This window comes from Ascidia mentula, chromosome 5 (genome assembly GCF_947561715.1).
Source record: "Ascidia mentula chromosome 5, kaAscMent1.1, whole genome shotgun sequence".
Taxonomy (NCBI): domain Eukaryota; kingdom Metazoa; phylum Chordata; class Ascidiacea; order Phlebobranchia; family Ascidiidae; genus Ascidia; species Ascidia mentula.
Genome location: NC_138570.1, coordinates 5,389,138 through 5,412,811, shown reverse-complemented (window position 1 = coordinate 5,412,811; position 23,674 = coordinate 5,389,138). Strand labels below are relative to the sequence as shown.

Genomic DNA, 23,674 nt, shown 5'->3' with positions numbered 1-23,674 from the left:
CTGTACACCTTTCTGACCCGCAACCAACGAAGAAACAGTGAAATCACACGTCACGACCCAGCTTCCTGCTTGCTGCATTGTCAGGATATGGACAAGTCACTAATGAGTATGATTCATACCATATAAAAGTACTAGTTGAGCTGAAAACTGACTGCGGAATTAGTCACAAAATTTGGATTGGTCGAATTATAGACCAAATCAAAGGAATACCCCGACACAAAAAAACAAAGGAAACCTTTACGCAAGCCTGGTAGACCTTTCTACAATATGTTGCACAATAACTTGTGCGATACAAAAATTTCAGTTAAGAGCATATGGTTAATAATTGACTAGCTCTTTAACACAGTAAAAGGCTCACCACGGCACTGTGTCAACAGTAGATTTATGACAAGCCAACACAACGAATGAGTAGGCTTTTACATTGTTTAAAATATAAACCATGTGTGGCTACAGTAACAAGGGCTGCAATTAACTGTTGGTTACCCTTGAACAAAAACCAATAGACCAGTGCTAGTTCTCCAACATTATTTCACTGATGTCACACTGATAATTTTTCCAAAACCCTTTGTGGGAAGTTTGACGTCATAATAGACGTAGTCATATATATGCAGTATTGCTGGTATAGATTTCGGATGAGACGAATTGACTACCTATGGCCAAGGTAACGTCCAAAGTTGCCAAAAACGAAAGGTTGTTAAAAAAGTATCTAAAAACATCGTTTGGTTATGTTGATGAGTTTAGACTGACTACACCGTAAAATTTGTTTGACAAATGTGGAGAACCACTGCTATAAACAAGCTTGGTATAACACAATTGTGTCTATTGAAGAGCACGGTGGAAGAACGTCATTTCCTGGAAGCTACCAACTATGAGGAACAATACATTAAGTTTGCATAAAACCTCCTTGGTCCTTCTTGAATGCTATTTTTCATATTCCTGGATTAGTGACATTCACATTTTTAATTAGGCGTCAAGGAGTGCACAGCAAGTGCGAAAATTTAATATGCACAAACTGCATTGTGGCGCACTATCATAAAAGTTTAGTTTTAGATTGCCAATGTTCCAAGTTTTTTTCTGCCGTCGTAACCCTGCTGCAATTCCTTGGCCATCAGTAGTTTATGCAAGCTCCTTATCAGTAAATACACACACATAACTCATTAAACAGCACTGGGACTTTCAAATTTGCAAACATACTACCAACTATAGCTGGAATGGTTGGCAAACAACTAGCAGTTATTTAACTCGGCGCCGGAGCATGCACTTGCGTACATAGTTGAAGCAATCGCCACAATAACCATTGGGCACTATTACAAAACAAACCCAGGAGTGTGCTTGAATTGTAAACTTCACAAACGTACTGCGAGTTAAGTGTTTGACTGCAGTGGTGTGGCAATTAGGCTGAATAATTAATACATGGAACCGTAAGAGTTGGCAATATGGCAACGATGACAAATTTAACACGTAATAACTTATTAGCGCCAGCCACAAAAAAATATCGCAAAAAAAACGTTCGTGTGGTGTCGCTATATCTCCTTCAAGTTTGCTTGATGAAATCCAAGTGAAGAAATTGGAATCCCTGTCAAGAATAACCTAAATCCCAATGGGATAAAAAAAATTATCTGGTATGGTGGGATTGATTTGTTGGATTTACAAATAAGTTGAAACTTGACTTTATTTCCTTTTTGCCTTCGTCTCACCGGAATTTCAAGTACAAAAACACCAAACCAGGACTTTTGTTCTCGTTATTTTGGTTTTGTCTAGAGAATAACAGGCTTCTAGATCACAATACAAGTCGTTTTGCATTACGTTTTACAATCATGCGTCTACCTCTCCAAATTTCATTTCAAAAATATTTATTCACGACTGCAGCGCATGAGCAGTTGAAAGTCATTTGACACTTCGCAAAATATATCAGTACAAGTGTCATCATTTCTGTTTACACGAAATGGACAAAAAACGACAACGCAAATAAGCTTCTGAATGTGCATTGGAATGGCTGGAGATGCAGTTTAGCGGAAGAAACTCAGAAATGTTGACTCGCGCTGCGTTCATTTGGATCCTGCCGTGTTCCAGTCCCGCAACGTTGCCAACTTCGCGTCTCGGTACAGTGACGTCATTGCCGCAAATCTCTTCATCGTTTCTGTGGTAAAAACGATTAGATGTGTAGACATGTAGAGGAGTATAAAAGCAATAATTGCTCAGATTAAGTTCTGGTTTGAAGAAATATTACCAGCAAGGCGTTAAAATCGATACAATGCATACAATAGTTTACACAGCGAAGCAAAAGTAAAACTGAACGCAGAATAATGATGCAAAACATGCAGCGCCCAATTGGGCTTTACCTAATCATCCGAATTTGCGGATTTATCGTCGTTCAACACTGAGATAGTGAACCTTCGCAATGGCAGGTTTGACTGTATGGACGAACGATGTAATTGAATCCTGGAATTCCCTCGAACGACTTGGTTACGTTCGTATTGAACTAAAACCCTTTCGGGTACCGGAGAAGGTTCCAGAGCGTAAAGCCGAGGACCTTCCACTGAATTTGACCTCTTGGCTATATTTGTGTTGAGATGTGATAAGTTGTGAGACGTAGCAGTGGATTCCTCCGTACGGGACCGCTTGTCTTCAGGCTTGGTAAATTTCTTTTTCAGATGGCTTGGCTTGGGTTTGATCGCAGGCTTGGGCTTAAGTGCAGACTTTGGCTTTTTCGGAGATGGGGAGTTTGGCGATTGATGCCGGCTTTCTAATGACTTATTCCATGTATTAAATCGCTCCTTGAAGCGCTTTGTGGGAGAAATATTTTCTTGTTTATGCGCCTGGGATTTCGCGATGACTTCCTCATGTCTCGATGATAAATTTTCTCGTCGCATTTCAGGTCCAGGTTTAATCTGCGTTAACTTTGTGAATCCTTCGTCCTCATTATCTCGACTTCCGTTTGATTCCTGTTGTTTTGTCATCGCAGAAAATGAGACGTTGCTTTCACGGCGTTCCGACGAACTGACTTGCTTGATCGAAGCTCTGGCGTCGTCGGTTTTGACAAAACCTCGCGGGGTATACGCTCTGGACTTGGCAGAAACTTTGTGATTTTCGACACTGGCTGCTTGTTTTGATCCAGATAATTGGTTTGATTGTCCCGATCCAGATTTTACAAAGTTTTCTGCTTGGGCTTTTACGCTGGGGGAGCCAGCATAAACAAATGCATTGTAAGAGGAAAGGCGCCTTGTTTGGCTTGTACTATTGTTTGTTGTTTCAGCGCTAGAGGTTCGGGTAATTTCCGTTTCTGACGACTCAGCTTTTTCTGTAGAAGCATCTTTGAAATGGTCATGGCTTTCTGCAACGCCAATATTACCGGCATTGTGATGATGGTGATGAACATGCTCCAAGAAGCTTGTTCTTCTTTCCTTGAGGTTTCTATGTCCAGTGGAAGCTTGTCGGTTGTTTATGTCCGACGCTTGCTGTGAAATCCCGCTTTCGTGGCTTTCTGTTAAATCCGATGTGGTAATTGCGGATTTTGCGTTCTTGTTTACAGAAACATTACTTCCTGAAGCGGCATAACCGATAGGCATCCGGGGTTTCGGACTGTTTGAAGACTGTACGGAAGTGTCAGCATTTTTCTGATTCAGTATTTGCATTTTCTCGCTGTCATAGTTGTGAATAGCTTGACCAAAAACACTGTTTCTTTGTAAACCACTGGTTTCATCATGCACGCTATGTCTTGTATCAATACTTCTTATTTCTTCTTGCTGGTCTTGTGCAACTTTGCCTGATTTCTCGCCAAACCCGCTTTGGTTTGAGTTGCAGAAAGGTGACTGTTGCTGCTCGGTACTGGAAGCAAAGTTATATTTTTGTCTGGAAGTGGCTGGAATGATGCTCGACTTTCTGTTTATGTCGTTTTCTTGGTTATCGCTGGATTTGCGATTGAGCATAGATCGAGTCTGGTGGCCATGTTGGTATGTGGATGAAAATCGTCTTTCACCAACAACGGGTTTCTGGGAACCACGTGACTGATAATTTCGCGATTGCCCCGTTTGAGAAGTCCGGATGGTTTCTTTGGACGAGGTAATATTATCACCTTGACTATTTTGCTGTGTCTGAATATTGTCAGATGCACTTGAAGAATGCATTGCAATGCCATCATTCATGCTACCGCCGTTTTGCATACTTCCTCCAACTTTCCTGCGTACATTGTCAATTTCACTTCCCGTTGTTTTTCCCCTTTGCATTGCATCTGCATGATTGAATTGTTCAGCTCCATGTCTCCTCTGCGCTAAGGCAGCTGCAACAACACCTGTGGAGAATGGTGCTTGGATATCAACAGCTTGTTTTTTGTGAGACATATTCGTTGGTACTTGCGGTCTTTGCACGCTATCATCGGATTCGTGGTAATGTTCGTGAACAGTCTCAAGCACTGCCCGTCTGTCTTCATTTTGAGTTAATTTGTCGATATCAGCACCACCTTCCCTCAAGGCTTTGTGTGGCTCTTTTTGATACTGGCCTGGTGCTTGGCTGGAAAGAGTGTCAGATTGCCGAAGTGCTTCACCGTATTTTCGCGACACATGCGAATTTTTCTCATTCATAAAGATTGTTTCAGGTGAATCCTGGCGCTGTTGCGATGTATCGGAAATGTTTTGTACAAATTGTCCAAACTCTTTATCGTCGTTTTGAAAATCTACCCCGTTTGAAGTTTGTGAAGAGCTTTGATGAATCGTCTGTGATACAAGCGTATTTGACAGACTTTGCTGATCGTTTTCCCGTGATTGGTACTCATCGGTATTTGTCACCATGCTTCGGTCAGTGTTGAGCTTGTCGTTAAAAAGAAGAGATTCCCCTGGTAAGTTTACACCACGGATAGCATTTTGTGTAAATTGGTCTAAACCTCGGTCGTGAGCAGCACCGTATCCAGTCACAGTATTCCTATCCTGTGAGTTATTCAAACCTCCATCTACTCTAGACTTTGCAAATATTTCGTGTGTGTTATAGACATCGTGATTGTAATTTGTATCTTCCCCTTCTTTTAGAATATTTTCATCTTTCATATGCTCGTCAGTACATTTTTCTACACGTTTGTTCTTGTGCACAAATTGTGATGCGTCACTTGCCGGCATGGCTGCATCATAATGGTAGGTATTTTGAGCCACAAATTTGCTTTGTTTATCGAATTGTTGGTCGCCTTGTAAACCAGTGTAACGGGTGTTGCCCTGTGATCGTCCATTTGTGGCACTAACTGCACTTCCAAGTAGTTGTACTTCCGAGGCCGTTGGGAATTTTCCACTCCTTGAGATACTTTTGTCAGAAGATAGTCGATAGATTTCGGTGTCTAGAAAGTTTGTCTTGGCTTCGTTGTGCGTTGTTGGTTCTGGAGAATTGATATTCGAAGAGCTGATTCCTTTATTTCTATCCCAGTTTTCATGTACTGATGCAACTGATCGGTCTGAAGAACCTCTTCCGCTCACGGATGTTCTGGTGGCCATTTGAGCAGCAAAGTTACTCCCTGCCACATCGTGGCTTGCTGATATCCGGTCGTCAGTTAGCAATTCGTTGGATTCCACCTTGGAATGAATAATATTCCCTGATCCCTGTTGGTTTTCAGGAAAGCCATATACATCAGCAACATTGCCCTGCCTCACCACGGTAACTTCACCGCTATCAGAACCAAGGACCATCTCCCCATAATCCACACTCGAATCTTGGGAGCTGCTTTGAAACGACATTATCGCCGACCGATCGGAATCAGACTTAGAGCTTGTTGAAGAAGCACCTTCACCCATTTGGGCCATATCGCCTTGATTTAAAAGCCTGTGATTTTCAAATGTCTTGCTCGTTTGGTTGATGACAAACTCGCCATCAGTGGGTGACTGCAGCTCCAAGTATTCTTTGCTACCTTTGTAAACTGGTTTGTTTACTGTTTTGTATACTGATTTGTTGGCTTCTCTGTTAAATCGAGACGCCGTGCCCCCCCTGAAAGCGATTTCACCACGACTTCCTTCTTGCCTAAAACCACTGGGAAGAGTTGCAGAGTAGGCCATGACCTCCGGATTTCTAGGGCCTTGTGCATAGCGTGAATGTTGATAGTACACTTTCCCCTCTATAACTTCTTTAGCGTGTCTTTCAGTTGGAGAGATTTTGCCTGAAATGAGTGCCTCATTTTCCCAAGCACTTGCACTAGACGCTTGTGTGAAACCGTGAACTGTACCGGACCCGTTATATTTAGACTGGGCGGTGGTTGAGGCTTTAGCGCTTGCCATAGCGCCTCCAAGCATGGTTGCACCGAGTGCGCTTTGCTGCCGCTGTGTGGCCGCAAGAGTCGCACTGATTTCATGTGAATCATGCCCAAGCAGAGGTACACCACCCACTACAAATAAAAAAGCAAACGCTGCAGAGATGTTTAAAGAAGAAATTAAGTGGTTTGTGGCAGTGGGCGCAAGCAGTGCAGTAAGTGCTGTTTTCACCAACCTTGTGTTGAATGCAGCGCCGTTCACTCTAAAAATTATTTTGCGGCTTCCTGTCTATATCTACACCGAAACATACGCTCATAATTTGTACATTGCCACTTTACTGCACAGGAAAGCTACTGCTTGCGCCCAATCCCATGCCCCCAGTTTTCCCAATAGTCAAATTTAATACTCGTATATGAAATCATTATATGTTAGGTGTTTGTTCAAAGATACGCAAACTGTTTTTCTGGTTTCTACCTTCATAATCCTCCCGAGAGCTTTCGATTCCCAGGGCAAATTTTTTGGCGCTGGCGCGCAAGCGAGCCTTCCGGTGTCTTTGAAAGTTAAAATATATCATTTATACGAGTTCCCTATAAGGTAAACCCCGCAATCAATCATAGGGCTTATGTATTTCGTTAACACTGTAACTACCGAACCAATCTTGGTTCAGTCGGATTATTTTGAGTTTTACCAAACGCAAAGTCATATGTTTTTACATGTCTTTCGAAAACTACAGGAAGTTAACTCTGTTAAGATGGAGAAACTTACTTGTGACAAGTGTAGATGAGAATTGCAAGGACAATGAGGAGAAGGATTACAGCGATAATGAAAGCAATTAGAAATGGGGAGAGCACCTCGCACGCTGAAATAATAACGTTGTTAAAATTTTCAATTATTGCTGTTTAAAAAATTGGCATTTACAATGCGGACTTCGATTGCCCGTGCTCTTGTCCGGAGACCCAGCATCAGCGCCACCTGGTGGTCGTCCAACTGACGGCTTCACTATTACATTGGATTCTTCCTTGCCGTCGGCGAAGATAAGTGGCGGAGGAATAAATGCTGGATACATACCGTCTGCATAAAATTGATAATTATACATCGAGCAGCACACAAAAGAAATCATGAAGTACATGGTTGCATGTAAGCGATTTGCAAGCATAACAACAGAAAATTACTCTATTTTCTAAGTAAAACTATAAAGGTACATTCATTGGCAGAACTTATACTATTAACCCTCATGTAGTTTTACAAAATTTTATAATAATTACCTGCATGTTGCTTTAAGGTGTAGAGCTGACCCACAGACTTTACGTCTTCGTTAATCACCGCGTGAAAGAATCCCAGGCTCTCACCAGTGTCATCAACGGGCACCACACGGTACAATGTTAACGTTTTCGCATTTGAATCAACTCCATGCACACCCGCGGTAAATTTCCTGCTCAAAAAGTCATTTTAAAGTTACGATATCACAATCCATAAGAATGTAAGTATTGTTGTCTACGCTTCATCTAAAAAATATAACAAAATGATTTTCTCACCAGAGTTCATGCCCAAGCTGCGCATTTGTAAGAAAGGCTTCATGTACGCAAACGTATTGATCTCGGCTCGATTCGCTCAAGTAACCGAAAGGTTTTACGATCTGACCCAATGCTCTGTGATGTGGCGGACAGGAGAATTCCATCAATGTCCACCGAAGAGTGGAACCGGTAGCGTTAAGTGAATCAAAACTGGCAACTTCTTTTAACGCTGAAGCTTCTTGGAGCGCATGACCCTCTAAGTTTCTGTAAACAAAACACAAAATAGTTACACAAAATTTTTGTACCTACGAAGTATCAGCCCGAAGTAATCATGCATTACCTTCCCATTCGGACGCCGCGCGACTCGTCAAGCTTATTTGATTTCACTTGCTGTCCGAAAATCTTCCAATCGCCGTAAATTCTCGGCTCCACGAGTGCCAACCAGCTGGTGCTGTTGCCCATAGAGAATCTTCCTGCTTTAAACATAGAAACTCATATAAATTGATAAACTCTGTGGTTTATGTCATAAACATACGTTGGTGAAGAAGAGTCGGGAGTGGAGATGTGTTGCTGGGTTTGATCGCCAAGTTTTTACGATTGTCGAAGCTCAACTTTGCTTCGAATCTTAGATCTTCACTTAGAACCGTTTTTTTCCATCGTCCCGTGACATCTTCGTTCAAACAAAAGTTTTTCGTTGCATATTAAGCATAGTAGTACTTTTATCACAGCCGATAAGCTTATCATTTTTGACACAGTTTTGCACCTGCGAGGTCTGGTCTAAGTTCATGGACTTTTCTGTTCGGTTTCTCAAAGTTGGTGCTGACAACGAAGTAACTGCTCTTCTGAATGGAGGAGGGTGTCGAAGATTCTATTGACCACACACTAATGTTTCCAAGATCTAGACTGCCTTGTCTCGCCCTAAACCATCGAAGTTTAGGGATAGGTTTTGCAAAGGTAAAACTTTTAGTCAGGTTTTCTTTTATTTCTAGAAAAACAAGAAATAACACCAACCACATTCTTGGTCCTATTCTTGCCTCCCGCACCAAACTTTGGTGAATGCACTTGTATAACCCAGTCGGTGGATCAATACCAGGGCTAGAAACGTCTCCCAGAGATTGGTAACCGGGAGGACAACTGTAAAAACACATGTTTGTCTCAACAAGTCGAGCTTTGCCAAGGTTTCTTGCGATTTTACGTACATTAGTTTCCAGAACCTTCCTCCACTATACGGTTCTTCATCGTCGTTGTCGGGGACCTCCGGCCAGATCTGTTCGTATTCGGCGTCCACCGTGTTTCTGACGCTGGAGGTGCTGATCGCATACGAAATAATATTTATTTTGCGTTTTTACACAGAATAGAAACTCGGACAGCGACATACATTTTCACAGAACGGCCGAAATCGAAATGTTGTTTATCGATATCAAGGGTTACAACTTAAAAGTATGAATAATTCCCTACGGCAACTTACTTTGAAATTGCCAAAAGAGGCCCGAACAACTGTGAATCATCGGTTCGACCGACTTGGCCGAATTTAACACCTTCGTCGTCGCTTTGTTCCAAAACTTCGAAATTGCCTGTTGTGCAGAAGCGTTGCATTTGTGTTTATTTTCATTTCAATAATTTAAGAAATACCTTCACTATCTGATGCCATCGACGTTACAGTTTCAAGGAGGACTTTACCCGATTGTTGGTAAGTTGCAACGAACTGCGTCTGATAGTTCTTTTCCTCGTAGATGAGACCTGAACAAAACACATATTTTTGTTCAATACATTACATATATATTATATTTTGGTATCGGCAGATTGGTAATCCCGCCTATATGTAACTTTCCTTAGCAAGATGTATGTTGGACCAGGTTACAGTATATTCGTATCGAAAAAAGTAATGATATTTGTTGGTGTATGGATAGCTGTTATGATTAATAACATCACCTGATTCGTTGGCACATCTCGCGAAGCCAACAAACCACTCAGAGAACGATCTGTCGACCCTGAACGATGAAAGTCCCGACTGGTTAAAATACTCAACAGGAAGATGTAAACACTGTGTGGTGTTGAAGGCCCAAATCCAACAGTTCGTGGACTGTGCACACGTTGACTGGCATTGGGGCAGCGTCAGTGAGCCTATAAATAGTTGAAATGCGAAACATTTAGTTCGATTGAGAAACAATTTAGTTTGTGCGAAGAGTTTACCTTGTTTCAGAGCTTGGGTCTGGTTGGTAAGAACTATCTGCAACTTTCCGATTAAACACATGTTTTGGTCAGAATCGTCCAATCCTAAGAAATGAAAATTAATTATGTAAACTTGCAATTTTATGGAAATGGCATGGTCCTGCCTATCAAGTAAAGAAAAATGATGTATATTAGCATTAGAGTCAATAATGTTTTCATAGTAAGCTACAGACAGGGCCACTGTTAAAAGTCACACCATAGAACTATTAGGACAAAAGATTAATATAAAACGACATATAATGTATTGGACCACAACGTGCCGTCTTGACAGTCATTTGTCTAGTACTGCACCTGTGGCATGCACCGACATGCCAGAATCTCCTCCGCAAGTCTGCGAGCTTTGAAGCTGACAGCGGTAGTAGCACATGGACTCATCGCTCGGCCCAGAACCACCAAACGTCTTCCCGCAACGACATTGATCTTGAATCTAAACCAGTCGAAGCCACTTTTGTTTGCGAACAACGTAATGTAAAATCGCAAAGTAATGCCGATATATTGTGGAACCGGAATGCCTATGTTTCAATGTGATTGTACAGAAAGAGTGTTCGAGGCGATCTTACCTTTTCCGACGATGGTGTTTTTCTCTGTAACACAAACGTGCAACATGCGTTAGTGTTCTGACAACATACAGTCTAGTTAACATTTTATTACACTGCATACCTGTAGTGCCGCAAATGGATATCCTTTTGAGGAACAACTTGCTAAACACGTGTCTATTGTTGCGCCCGTTTCCATAGCGACCACATTGAACTCAGAGGAATCAACGTAGCACCCAATGTACGCTGAAAGTGAATCAAGGTTTTATTCACGATGTAACTTAGCTGATAAATTTATATTTTTATCAAAAATTCGATGAAAATAACGACGTACTGCTTTTCAGTCTTTCAACATCGCAACTCTTGGTTTCCATAAAGGCACCAGGAGAATATTTCAGCTCAAGGTCTTGCAAGTTGTCTTGCCGGTAAACATAGTAACAGTTGTCACCGTTTTCAGTCCCAATGGAATAACTCCATGCGAAACATTCCTGATTCATTCTGCAATACATCTGCACAAAAACACAATTTAAAAAGAAAGTTTGACGAAACGAGGTGGGTGCTGTGGTATCTCATCCAACTAATACCTGACAAGTAACGAGATCCGGTTCACCGAAGTCATTTACAGCACTTTGTGCTTTTCCAAGAAGAACAACGTCGCGCTTTGAAAAGCAACCAAACCATGTAGAATCTGTCCGTGTGGGAGAATAAAAACACAAGTCAACTATTATCATGTCGTTCAGCTAAACATTTGTGTTTAAAATAAAATCAGTTTTGTTACCTCCCACAGAGCTGCTGCGGCCTTCTAACGTTGTACCTGCGTTGTCCCTCAAACAACCTGCGAAGTCTAAAAATACTGCAAGTGAGCGCACGCACATTTATTCTGACGTCCCGGAAACTGACCTGTGCCATTTTTAAGTGAGTAAATCAGGTGAACCCCGGAAGCCGCGAAGAAGTTGAAATCGACTACGTCACACCTCGAACGTTTTCGTATCTTTTCCAAATCGAAGTTGTCCACGGAGGCGAAGCGGCCACTGCAACAATATGTACTTATTTTCTGGTCACGTTACAGTTTAACTACGTTTATTATTCCACCTTTTTACTGCGGCGACGAAGTCCTTGTGAACGCAGGCGATGTTCGCGAGATTTGGATATTCACCAAGAGGGAGAATAAAATCTGATAAAGCTCTGTAGTCGGCCCTGCACACTATTTTCCATAGCGCGCACGCTGCTGAGCGACACGTACCAATCCACTGGTATTTCACCGGGGAAGAAATTGAAGCCGTGTTGTTGACATCTCTGCAACAAAATGTTTGAATCGTTTTTCAAAAATGTGACGTCTACTTATAATATGAAATAAAGGTAAAAAAAACAGTCATACCAATATTGCGGTCGCGCAGTGCTAAAGAAACCTTAAATACATTTCAACATGACTGCGCTATGAAATTACCGTTTGCCCTGAAAAGGCATCCGGTTTTGCGCGAACACACATTCTATGTAAGAGCGTGTTTTTTACCTAATCACATAACTGTGGCCCTGAAAGTTTGCTCCACTCGCAGCGACCTGACCGATGATTTTGTAGCCTTCCATTGGCTTCGCTTGCCAGAACGAGTAGATAAAATTGACAAACGACCGAACAACAATTTCCTGGACCTTTTCCACAGCTTGCGTTTTCTTCAAGTAAAGAGCGCGCGTGCTGCTGTATATGAGTGTGTTGTTGAAACCTGAAACGTGAGTTTATATTTGTTTGTATATTACAAACTATGTTGTGCAGTTGTATTATTTATTTATTTGGTCCCACAACCGACGTTTCAAGAAGTTTAATTGATAACAACTCTAGTATCGCTTTTTACCCTTGTGGCTCGTCGGTAACTTGAGCTGCATCTAATACAAAGATCATTTGTCCTATTAGAACTTACTTCTGGTATGAGGTCGAAGTGTGTGAAGTTTTATCTCGGGCCTTGTAACGTGATCTGCACCTTTCATAAAACCAAATTGCCCTGTGATTTCGTCTGCGTTTTCTGGGATCGCCACCGGCCAAATTGACGCCTTGCCATATGATGATGTGTTGACGTACCTGTATGGAAATATTATGCATGTGGTAACATATCTTGACAAATCAAAATAATTTAGTATCGTAATTTTGTCACATCGGTGGATGGTTTGACGTCAATTTGCCGAACGCTATGAACAAACACTAACTGAAGTCTAAATTTACCACCTTTGCATGATATTTATGTTTCAAGATTAAAAAAATGTGACTGTCACTGGCCCAATTTCATATTCCAAAATAAACTTACCACAAAGGCTGGTCAGCAGCCGTAGTTGGGACAGCGAACTCCTCGGCAACGCAGCGGTATTTGTTTCTGTTGAACCGGAATGAACTGGAGCTCAATGCGAAAGCGGGTATGGGAGTTGAAATGTCTCCAAGCGAGACAAAACCTTTCGGGCAGTGCATGTGCCAAAGTGTGCCGTTGGCGAGACCAGGCATGGTTGGAAAACCAACAGACCAATAGCTGGCTATATCGTCTGGCACGGCAAGTGCGTTACCGGTCAGCGACCTGGCAAAGAGAAAGCACGATTGTCCATTGCGTTTAGTGTTGTAACTCTATTTTTGGCTAGAGCTTTTTTAGGATGATTCGATTTTGTATTTCCATCTGATTAAACAAGAGGAACTCGCGAAAGATTGTGTACATTTTTCACTACAAAAGTCAGTCCAAAAAAATTCAGTTCTATTTTGTAACCAACTCACAAATAAGAATAAAATATGTCCCATACAAATACACAACACTTTTTACCAAAAAAATTAAGTAGTACCCACCTGGCCATAACTGCGCTTGCTGACGAAGGTTTAGCCAGGCCTTTCACAGCTGTGTGACCGAGAACGAAATATTGATTATTTGGATCGTGCGGTTCCCATATACTGATGGGTGAATTAGAATTGTTCCAAGACAATGTGTTTTTCCAATCCCAGCCAGTGCGTAACTCAAGTTCGTTACCATTTCCCGTGCTGACAAATAATTCGCCTAAAGTTGGATCAAAAGTTAATACTTATCATAGAAAAGTCAAAAGTCGAATAGGCGTGCTCTGGGTTTATGTTGTTTAAAAAGATGGTTGTTCTATTTTTCAAGATCATTATTTCAACTCGTCATCTTCGATTCAACAACAATGCGCACAGGTAAAGTTTGCACAAAACTTGTAGATCACCTGGATCTTGGTATAATTGCGAACATTGCGGTTCATCATCTCCATATTTTGCACCAAGTGGCCTGAGGTAGTAAATATCCCGTCTTGGTCCTGATGTGTCGGATGTTGCAATAAACGATCTCTGCGTTTCTTCTTGGCAGTCTTTTACCTGCCACACTTTCAATCCATCGCCAGTACCTGATTCGTCCATCCTATTAATAAACATATATTGTGGTATGATTACAAAATGCAATGGCAGTTTTGCGACATTTGCTTTTTGAAATTTTTACCACATTGCTTGGCCGAGGTAACCTTCGTAGAGAAAGTCCTTGTGGACACATGCGTGATGGTTTAAAACAGGCGAAGGTCCATCCATTACAACAACATCACCCAATGCATGGTAAAACTCGGGACACTGCAAGAAAACAGATTTGCAAACACGCATCACATATTCGCATTGGAAATTAAGAAGCTACATATTACCTGTAGCCTCCAAAATGTGTAGTTGACCATCTGTGAGGGGTTGTGGAGACCGTGGTGAACTTCTGTACCTTTCATCGTTCCAATTAGATGCATTCCTATTGGGAAGACAATAGCATCCCCGGCCAAATTCCTGCGATCAATGATGTGTTTGGTAATATATTTGTAAGCGTCCTTTTCAACCTTCCTTACATAGGATTAAATTACACACATATCGTTGATACTAAACCTGTATGCGACCAATCTCTCTGGAAATATCTGATACAGCGATGCATGCTGCGCTCCTTCTATCCATCCAACATCGTTCACGTTCGCCCCAAAGAAGTACAGCGGATTGTTCTCGAGGCTCTTCAAAGTTGACACACGCTTGGACGAAAATAGCTGAACTTGCATCGCGGCGTATTTCGTTGTCTCGTAGGAATTTCTTGCGCTAGAGTCTGTTTGACATGGCTATCAAGTGGATTGCTGCACAAACAAACGCTCACGGCAAAGGAAAGTTTACTCACCCAGCTCGGTGGAGAGAGTGTACGGTCTTGTGTTTGTCCCGAGCTTGAAAAATCCTTCGCTTACGGTCTGGATTTGCTGATGGTTTAGATTTCTAAGAAAACATCAAATTTGCCTAAAACTTTCAAACAAGCTAAATGTACATACAGATAGGTAGATCTGCCAAACAAAAGCCATATGCATAATAGTAGTAAAGAGAGTGTCAATAGCGGCCATACATTATCGGCACAACACATAACGAAGAACTTAAATCAAGACAAAAGTTGCTTCGCTCACTTTAATGTGATGGTTGTGTTTTGAAGAAGAGAATCGAGCACACACTTGTGCGTGTCAAGTATATCCTGCTTTGCCACGTTGGTAGGAAAAATAAAATTTCCCATAGCCTAAAGCACACAAACTTGTACAAACATTTCGATAAACAGAGCAGCTTTGTGCTAGCAAAATATAAGGTTAGCACCAATCAAACTATACCTTGTAGCCAGTGGGACACACGAGAGACCATATCGTTCCATTTACTAGCGTTTTCGTGGCAGTCGCATCCCACGGTGATGCTAGAGATCCCCCATACGCGTTTCTTTAAAAGCATGAAAATCAGAAATAAGGCTTTCTTTCATTCTTCTGTTTTACCTCATAATTTACTTTCTCATAAATAGCAACAAGATGTCAAAAAAAATCAAACAAAGCTGACCTGGCAATAAGCAAGTGCGAAGGTCGCCCGCTTCCAAAAGAAATTGGTTGTCCAATGACATGGTATCCAGGATATAAATATGACAAGTGGAAAGCTGACACAACTGTATTTCCTGATGCAAAAGTGCTGTACTGCTGTGACACGGAAAGTAAGGACGGTGTGAACGTTTGCAGTGACGATGTTGTAATGTTCCATTCGTAGAAGTTAGCTGCAACAGGTAGGAGTATGGTTTGTTCCAAAACGGGGAATGATACTAATTATCCACCACACTAGTGGATTCTGCACAATATTTGACCCAGGCAGCACTTCTTATGTAATGGCCAACCAAAATAAAAAAAATTACATATTTTGAATTTTCAGTAAATTTAACGTGACATATTCGGAGGATTACACAGAGATTGGCTCATTTTGTCTTAAAGCTTCGAACCCCACTACAGTTTTGCTCACCCCACTGACAACCACCGCCCTAAATCGTAATCTTTACTGTTTTTGTTTCCCAGCTTCTCCCAGTCCTTTTCCTTGGCGGACAAAATTGTATTGTGGCTGTGGTTTTGAACTCAGTTATTCACGACTTACTTGTCTCATCAAAACAGACACCAAACCCGACAGATGGGCCAGGTAGCGACGACACGGTGACGTTGTGATCTTGCATGACCTTTGCGGACACGTACTCACACTTGCCACCGTTGTGAGACCACATTACGCACGTTTTGCTGTTGCCACACAACCTTCTGCATTCCAGGTCCGAATTTGTGCCTTGAGGACAAACACGATTTTTTTCATTTGAATCGGTTTCCGTAATTATGAAATTAAATCCTCACCGGATGTTGGAAGATTAGGATTGCCACTGACTGTGAGTTTCACGTTTGGAATAACGCAGTCCCCATAAGATGATGCTAAGAGTGAAAATCAGTGTATGATGTTATACCAAGAAGCAGTTAATGGTTACATAAAAATGGTACAATTCACTAAACTGCGAGAAATCCGTTTAACATTTTACAAAAAAGGTTTCTTGTCGTGTTGGAATTTTACCTGAATCTGTTTGCGTAAAACCAAGAACTGCTCCAGGTGAACTTTCAACTTTAACCTTTATACCAGCCATGGCGAAAACTTGGTAACACCGACCCGCAAAACCAATTGTATGACTCCAACTGAGGCAATTAAAATCCTCGGCGCAGGTTTCCTGTAAAAAAAAACGTTGTGAAATTCGACATCAGATCAAATATTGTCCATTAATGTAATCGAAGTTCTTACCTTACATCTACTCTGTGTCATCCTTCCAACAAAATCACCCTTGAACAATACTCCCTGTTTTGTAAAGTTTTTCATGTAGAGCAGGAAAGTGTCGAATGAAATTTCTGAAAGAAGTTGAAAAAGGTTTTTTTATTGTCACCAGTTGCTCAGTAGGAAACATAATCCTTACGTCCTCGTTCTTGCAAAAAGTAGTCGAAGCTGTCAATGCCTGCGCTTGATATTGTAGTTGCAGTTTTAGTGGTGGTTGGAACTGGTGTCATTGTTGTCGAAGTTGTTGTTTTGGTGGTAGTTGGAGCCATTGTTGTTGGTGTCGTTGTTGCCGTAGTGGTTGTTTTGGTGGTAGTTGGAGCCACGGTTGTTGGTGTCGTTGTTGCCAAAGTGGTTGTTTTGGTGGTAGTTGGTGTCGTTGTTGCCGAAGTGGATGTTTTGGTGGTAGTTGGAGCCACGGTTGTTGGTGTCGTTGTTGCCAAAGTGGTTGTTTTGGTGGTAGTTGGAGCCATTGTTGTTGGTGTCGTTGTTGCCAAAGTGGTTGTTTTGGTGGTAGTTGGTGTCGTTGTTGCCGAAGTGGTTGTTTTGGTGGTGGTTGGAGCCATTGTTGTTGGTGTCGTTGTTGCCAAAGTGGTTGTTTTGGTGGTAGTTGGAGCCATTGTTGTTGGTGTCGTTGTTGCCAAAGTGGTTGTTTTGGTGGTAGTTGGTGTCGTTGTTGCCGAAGTGGTTGTTTTGGTGGTAGTTGGAGCCATTGTTGTTGGTGTCGTTGTTGCCGAAGTGGTTGTTTTGGTGGTAGTTGGAGCCATTGTTGTTGGTGTCGTTGTTGCTGAAGTGGTTGTTTTGGTGGTGGTTGGAGCCATTGTTGTTGGTGTCGTTGTTGCCGAAGTGGTTGTTTTGGTGGTGGTTGGAGCCATTGTTGTTGGTGTCGTTGTTGCCAAAGTGGTTGTTTTGGTGGTAGTTGGAGCCATTGTTGTTGGTGTCGTTGTTGCCAAAGTGGTTGTTTTGGTGGTAGTTGGTGTCGTTGTTGCCAAAGTGGTTGTTTTGGTGGTAGTTGGAGCCATTGTTGTTGGTGTCGTTGTTGCCGAAGTGGTTGTTTTGGTGGTAGTTGGAGCCATTGTTGTTGGTGTCGTTGTTGCCGAAGTGGTTGTTTTGGTGGTGGTTGGAGCCATTGTTGTTGGTGGCGTTGTTGCCGAAGTGGTTGTTTTGGTGGTGGTTGGAGCCATTGTGCTTGCTGTCGTTGTAGTCAACTTGGTGGTTGTGGCTGGAGTGCTTGTTGTAGAAGTGGTTGTTTTTACGGTGGTTGGAACTTGCGTTGTTGTTGAAGTGGCTGTATTCGTGGCGGGATTTGTGATCATTGACATGGGTATTGACGCAAGTCTTGCCGAAGATGGCACACTCTTGTCCATTACCGAAATGGCAGGGATGTGACCAGATTGTCTGGAAGATGAACTAACAAGTACTCTGGTTCCCCCTGAAAATTTAATGTAAACATTGTTGTCATCGTGGAGTTAGACTTGTGTTTTGGTTCGATTGATATACCTGCGATCATGTTGCTTCCAGATTTTCTTAAGACATAATATTGTCTTCTCGTATCACCAATGCTGTGAGTCGCAGCAGCAAAGGATGAAGACTGGCCCCCGGAGGATATTGCTTCAATTTTCTGTGCCTGCAAATTGCCGTTTGATGCTGAGTACGAATTCGGAAGCGAACTGCAATAAATAAATATATCTCGTTTAACTTTTCTGATAGTGTCAGAGAAACGTGGTTGTGTAAACAAAGGTTGTAGGGAAATAAAAACTGTGTTTCCAAAGTTTCCTCTCTCTGTCATCCCACAACAACCAAATATACTTACAACATTGGAGCCGCCAATCGACCAGGAGTAGCAAAAACATTGTGCACGCAAGAGAAACCAGCATGTGGAACGTCAACCGAACTTTCTTTCTTCACAACATCGGATAGGCTGACATAAGACGGTGGGCAGTTTAGTTGGTAAAAAGTTAGATTAAATATTTTGCCCAAATGCTCTTCGTGGAAGTTGCGGCTAACGCCAATGGCACCTATGGTGGTGCTCCCGGCGGCCGGCACAGCTCCTTTTCCGTATATGTTTCTGACAACAATATGCCACTATTATGTACGTTTCGTGTAAGTTTTTGGCCTGATGCTCACATATACCGGCTAAGTAAATTCAAAGATTTAGTAAACATGCATCTCACGTACTTCTAATAGTAAACAAAAAGCCGATGTGTGGAATTACACCCTTACCGAACTTCCAGTATTTTTCTGTCAAAATTAGCAGTTTTAGTAAACATTTCTCCCAAAGCCATCCATCCATTAATGAAATTAATTGGCTTCCATACGTCGTTCAGGGTATCTGCGATCCGCACTGAAATAATTTCAATATCGCTTCTTTGTGCTTGACGTTTTCTACTTTCCAGCATCATTGCAGCACCGTGAGTATATAGGTGAATGCCATCGTTCACTGTAAACACTTCTGTCAGTGATTTGAAGTTTTCGCATTCGCCACAAAGGTACATTTTATCCTGTCGATTTGCACGAAACTAACCCTTATCTTTATCATACCTGAACTGGTCTTCGGCAATGTGTAAGTGGCATTCCCAGTATCCAGGCCTTGAGTTGCCAGGAAGATGAAAGGAGTTGAGGACCCGTTGGTAGAATTTATCATACGTAGACTTGATCCCGCAGAAATGTGGCTGCCAAACAAAAACTTTTAACTTTCAGCCTAAGTTTCACCAAGTAACTTTTTGAACTTGCACCCATAAATGCAAACACGCACAAAGTTTACCCGTACCTGAAAACAGAACCGTAGTGGGCGGGTGTAAGAAACTGATTTCTAATGCAACCCACACTCTCCACGTTTGGAGGTGCATGGGTAGAGGTGGTGAGAGGGCCGAGTGAAGAAGAACCAACAGGACAGATTACTTTCCACATGTGACCGTGTGTAAATTGGTAAGTAGAACTCGGTACAATTTCGGTAATTTCAAGAGGATGAAGTAGTACATTAGAGTCGGGTGACCTGTAATATTATATGCGTTTAGCACTGTGCCGATTTAATGTCGTTCTCAGAGACAAATGATAAAATAAATTTCAGATAATACCGTGAAGGACCTTTATTTTACGTATTTCGTTGTACAATGTATTGTTTTTCCGGACAGAATACGTACATACTTGAATAGTATGCAATAAAAGCGAAAAAATTAAGAAACGCCAATATAAATTAACTTCACTCACCGAGCAAATACAGGCAAAACATCTATGCTCGTGCCGTTTGCGGCCATTCCGACCAGAAGATAACCGGACATTTCATCAGCTTGGTAAGCGCGAAATTCGTATGGTTGATTACTGGAGTTTGCAAACAGCGATAGGCGTCCGTTGCTTTTTCCAAGGAGAACTTCAAGCTTGCGTCGGTTGTCGTAGACCATCAGACCTAAAGTAATTTAATAGAAAAAAGGGAGTGTGTTTTAATGAAGCTTCAAGTGATTGTAGGAAAAAAATTATAGGATTTTTTCTGGAACAAATTTTTACGACTTTACTATGCAAACAACAAAGGCACAAACAAATTGGAGAAAACAATTAGAATTTCAACGCTTTAGTATGGGTGCGCAGGCACAACCAAGTGGCCAACCTTTCATATTGTCGCACGAAGCAAATCCGGTCAATCCTCCCACTCTAACATCCAAACGCAATCCAGCGTTCTGGAGGTTTGAGAAAGATGCACGCATACAGTGGGTTGAGTTGCTCGACCAAACATCACAGTTTGACTTGTTGCTTCGACATAGCCGAGCACACGTTTCCGCAGATATTAAACCTGCTGGAAAGCGATAAAGTTGGGTAAAATATGATTTACCTCGTTTTTGCTTAAAAATCAATATCTTACCGGTTGAAGCAATTTGATTTGAATTGTTTGTCATAAGATAAACTGGCATGAGAGGGCATGCTGCTTGACTGACGTTGGTCCCTAGACAACAATGGTGTATGTACACCTATATGTACTATGCACAAGTGTATATTATAGTATCACGGAGAAAGTCTGATGGGAATATAATTCTATAGTTTCAACAGTTCGGTTTTCATCTTACTTTTTAACAAGATTATTAAAAATTTTCAATGTTGACAGATGTTGAATGAACATTACCTTCCGCAGCGACCTGACGTTGGTTAATGTACGTAAACGCTCCGTCAGAGCGACGCAAGTCCACGTCACTGAGAAGTGTGTCACGTGACGTATGATAACAAACGGAGCGATTTGGTATCGTAAAATCAGGGAGGTAACTCGAAGCGACGCACGATCCGAAGCAAGCATCCTGAGAACATCAAAACATTATTTGGATCTTGCATCAAACGCATAATTTAATAACTCTGTGGAAGGTAAAGGTCGTACCTTGCATGCCAAATGATCAGTGACCCCCGCAACTAAACTTCCACGGAGAATGTAGTTTCGGAGAAAGGGTACGTAGCTGTCTTGCAGCACTAAAAAGATTAAATAAGACTTTATAAAACATTATGGGATGAACGAAGAGCACTTTACCTGCAGCGAGTAACGGTATTTCGCGCACGATGGTGGTGCCAACAATGCTGGTCGGGTATCGCACACCAGGTTGACAATAGTACGTAAGATCTGCACCAATCGATACTGGTGTTATAAACGGTTACATTTCAAGATACGCGCATTGGAGACTAACCAGGGCTTTTCTTAAGGACGTAGAGATCTCTTCCACTGACATTTTTTGGTTCTGAAGCTATGAAGAACTTCATCTGTTGACCCAGGTCACAAGAATCGGGCTCAACCCTAATCACCTCCAAAGGACCATTCTGAGATTGATGCCTCCTATCAATACAAGAATAAATCAAACAAACTGAAATAAACAATCATCTCAACCATTTTGATTATTTAGGGTATGTCGATCCACGTTGCCTATTGCGGGTGAACCATCAACACATCAATCCAAATATTCTTTGCTTAGAAAGAAAAAGTTTGCCTTTGATACAAAACGCGTACTGCCGTAGCCAGTATTCGGTGGAAAATGAATTCCTTGAATAACAGTTGCACGTGTCACTCAATCCGTTTTACCATATCAGTCCTCCGGCGTGCGCTGGTGTCAAATGCTTTCTATGAATGCAGGAAAAGTTTCGTACATCCGGTGGATTCCTAGACGTAGTGGCCACGTCACCCAACGCGTGGTAGCCTGGTTTGCATACAAGCTTCCAGAAATGTATTTGAAGAGAGGCCACTTCTTCTGGATCGGCAAATGCTCTCACTCCACCAACAAGCTCTATTCCTGTTGGCTCTGATAGCGGATCACCTTGTATGTTTCTAAAATCAATGATTTGGTGTTTTTGCCGTGATTTCTGGTGGTGACTCTGTCTACATTACAGGGTTGGTGATACAGAGGTAAACAATGCAGGGCACATGAGATAAATGCGGTACGCCATTGGTTTGAATGCAGCACGTCCACAATGAGGGCTGTCATACCGTTTTCTTTTTGAGGAACAAACGTCTTGGTAAATACCACTGTTCTTATTTTTTATGCAAAATAAATCAAAGCATTTTCCATTTTTTGCATGTGTGTTTAAGTTGTGCGCCCAAGTGCTGGTTTATAATATGCGCATATTTTCGCTACCTCAAATTGCAGCATGATAAAAACGGCTAATGATTTCAATAAAAGCTGAATACGTAGCTTGCAAAATGGCTTTCATGATGTCAGTTATGCACTAAATACAGTCTACCTTGAGATGGAGACCTCTGCTTCAAAACTGCTGTCCGCTGATGCAACCTGGCCAATTTTGAAATAACCGCTGTTGACAAAGGGTCCGGCATCAAACGTTCTAAAGATCTTCATTACAGATGTTTCGTTCGGCTGTCTGTAGAATGCCTCTATCGTTGGAACCATTTGCATGATTGAGGTTACTTCAATTTCCGATAGGTCTTGCAATTTATACGAATACGAACCGTCTGGATCTGGCAAGCAATACAAGTATATTGTAAGTTTAATACAGATAAATAAAGATTATCTGAATTTATCAGCTGACATTATTGCTTTGCACTCACGGATCTTTGCTCCTGAGCTTAACATTCTATGCACTCAACGGTGATTTTTGAACGATGAAAAAAAAACTGTAAAACACCACAACAAACCAGGAAGAATCTTAGGTAAGGTGAACAAGTGCAGGTGGTCCCCTTCAGGTTCACTCAAGTGATCTACAACTTTGAAAAAGTGAAAGTTCCAGTCCTCGGGATTCACTGGTTTCGTTTCCCAGGCCGATACATCGTGAAACTCGGCGTCAGTTTCGGACCTGAAGAAAATTGTAATACCTTGCCGTTTAGATCAGGCAAATAAACTTCAATGAACGTACATCAAAGCTGGCCCGACGGCCAAAGGTCTTAAGAAGTCATTATGGACACATTTGTACTTGTCCGGGACTTTTGTTGAAAGTGATCCCACATCACCGAGAGAAGAATAACCTGAAATACAACCAACGATTTAATTTCTTTAGGTTGTTGATGTAAGTAAGGTGGTTTCACTCACCGTTCGGACACTCTATGTGGTAAAAGGAAAGAGGAATCTGTGTGCTGGAGGGCAAGAGATGGCGAGACCAAATTGCATGCATAAAGTCAGGAGGGGAAAGAGGCCGGCCGACAACTGCCCTGAAAGTAAGATTAATATTATCACCTATTAAAAGTTCCATATAAGCATGTATTTAAAACAGTCTTACTTGGCTAAAACGACCGATGGTTGGAGGTTAACCGTTGAAGTCTTGTTGACGAGACCCATTTGACCAAGAGGGTAATACCCGGTAAGGTTAAATAAATCAGGGAGCACAGAAAAGAACTCCTTATTGCTTATCTTGTGGAAAAGGGTGGCAGCTCTTATAGGGACTCGCAGCGTTTTAACGTTCATCTGCAATCGCGTACTTGTTGACGAAATGAGTTCCCCTATTTGAAATAAAAAATATGATCAAAAATTGGCACTAATTACATTTACACACTCAATACTTACTCGGAGGTGGATACTGCACCGGAAAGCCGAGAAAAGATCTAATTCCAGGGGCCAACCT

General features: G+C 41.8%; 2 protein-coding genes across 3 annotated transcripts; both read right to left on the bottom strand.

The window, feature by feature from the left end:
• Nucleotides 1–1,869: 1,869 nt before the first annotated feature.
• Nucleotides 1,870–12,933, bottom strand: LOC145901938 (uncharacterized). 2 transcript variants are annotated; one of them, XM_082989757.1, is made up of 27 exons: nucleotides 12,801–12,933; nucleotides 12,420–12,577; nucleotides 12,017–12,224; nucleotides 11,596–11,799; nucleotides 11,404–11,534; nucleotides 11,282–11,347; nucleotides 11,088–11,191; nucleotides 10,838–11,012; nucleotides 10,628–10,749; nucleotides 10,528–10,551; nucleotides 10,259–10,394; nucleotides 9,929–10,012; nucleotides 9,668–9,859; nucleotides 9,368–9,475; nucleotides 9,204–9,309; nucleotides 8,935–9,045; nucleotides 8,747–8,869; nucleotides 8,499–8,653; nucleotides 8,271–8,405; nucleotides 8,076–8,211; nucleotides 7,757–7,999; nucleotides 7,487–7,653; nucleotides 7,140–7,292; nucleotides 6,987–7,080; nucleotides 6,696–6,772; nucleotides 2,343–6,355; nucleotides 1,870–2,140 (listed from the first exon to the last, which is right to left on the bottom strand). In XM_082989757.1, exons 2-26 carry the CDS (start codon nucleotides 12,484–12,486, stop codon nucleotides 2,343–2,345), a joined length of 7,134 nt encoding a protein of 2,377 aa, XP_082845883.1. In that variant the 5' UTR covers nucleotides 12,487–12,577; nucleotides 12,801–12,933; the 3' UTR covers nucleotides 1,870–2,140. The 2 variants fall into 2 exon arrangements, with proteins under 2 accessions (XP_082845883.1, XP_082845884.1); XM_082989758.1 differs by having other exon boundaries at nucleotides 8,076–8,208.
• Nucleotides 12,797–23,517, bottom strand: LOC145902762 (uncharacterized). The gene is made up of 33 exons (XM_082990862.1): nucleotides 23,333–23,517; nucleotides 23,146–23,264; nucleotides 22,973–23,081; nucleotides 22,755–22,912; nucleotides 22,346–22,577; nucleotides 21,690–21,932; nucleotides 21,301–21,446; nucleotides 21,147–21,236; nucleotides 21,000–21,088; nucleotides 20,754–20,922; nucleotides 20,496–20,576; nucleotides 20,244–20,426; nucleotides 19,850–20,045; nucleotides 19,410–19,634; nucleotides 19,181–19,311; nucleotides 18,863–19,079; nucleotides 18,453–18,707; nucleotides 18,140–18,309; nucleotides 16,782–18,071; nucleotides 16,613–16,716; nucleotides 16,391–16,541; nucleotides 16,180–16,254; nucleotides 15,935–16,114; nucleotides 15,359–15,566; nucleotides 15,142–15,244; nucleotides 14,947–15,053; nucleotides 14,673–14,764; nucleotides 14,396–14,603; nucleotides 14,170–14,299; nucleotides 13,977–14,101; nucleotides 13,708–13,898; nucleotides 13,322–13,526; nucleotides 12,797–13,061 (listed from the first exon to the last, which is right to left on the bottom strand). Exons 1-33 carry the CDS (start codon nucleotides 23,515–23,517, stop codon nucleotides 12,797–12,799), a joined length of 6,432 nt encoding a protein of 2,143 aa, XP_082846988.1.
• Nucleotides 23,518–23,674: the final 157 nt, after the last annotated feature.

Bases quoted from the DNA above. Each gene is read 5' to 3' on its own strand.
- LOC145901938 (XM_082989757.1), bottom strand. From the start codon at position 12,486: ATGAAAGGTGCAGATCACGTTACAAGGCCCGAGATAAAACTTCACACA. The intron at 9,860-9,928 runs GTAAACTCTTCG...AACTATTTATAG, and splicing joins GACCCAAGCTCTGAAACAAG to GCTCACTGACGCTGCCCCAA. The intron at 8,870-8,934 runs GTACGTAAAATC...GTGTTTTTACAG, and splicing joins GGAAGGTTCTGGAAACTAAT to TTGTCCTCCCGGTTACCAAT.
- LOC145902762 (XM_082990862.1), bottom strand. From the start codon at position 23,517: ATGAACGTTAAAACGCTGCGAGTCCCTATAAGAGCTGCCACCCTTTTC. The intron at 21,237-21,300 runs GTTAGTCTCCAA...CGATTGGTGCAG, and splicing joins CGTCCTTAAGAAAAGCCCTG to ATCTTACGTACTATTGTCAA. The intron at 18,708-18,862 runs GTAAGGGTGTAA...TATTGTTGTCAG, and splicing joins AGAAAAATACTGGAAGTTCG to AAACATATACGGAAAAGGAG.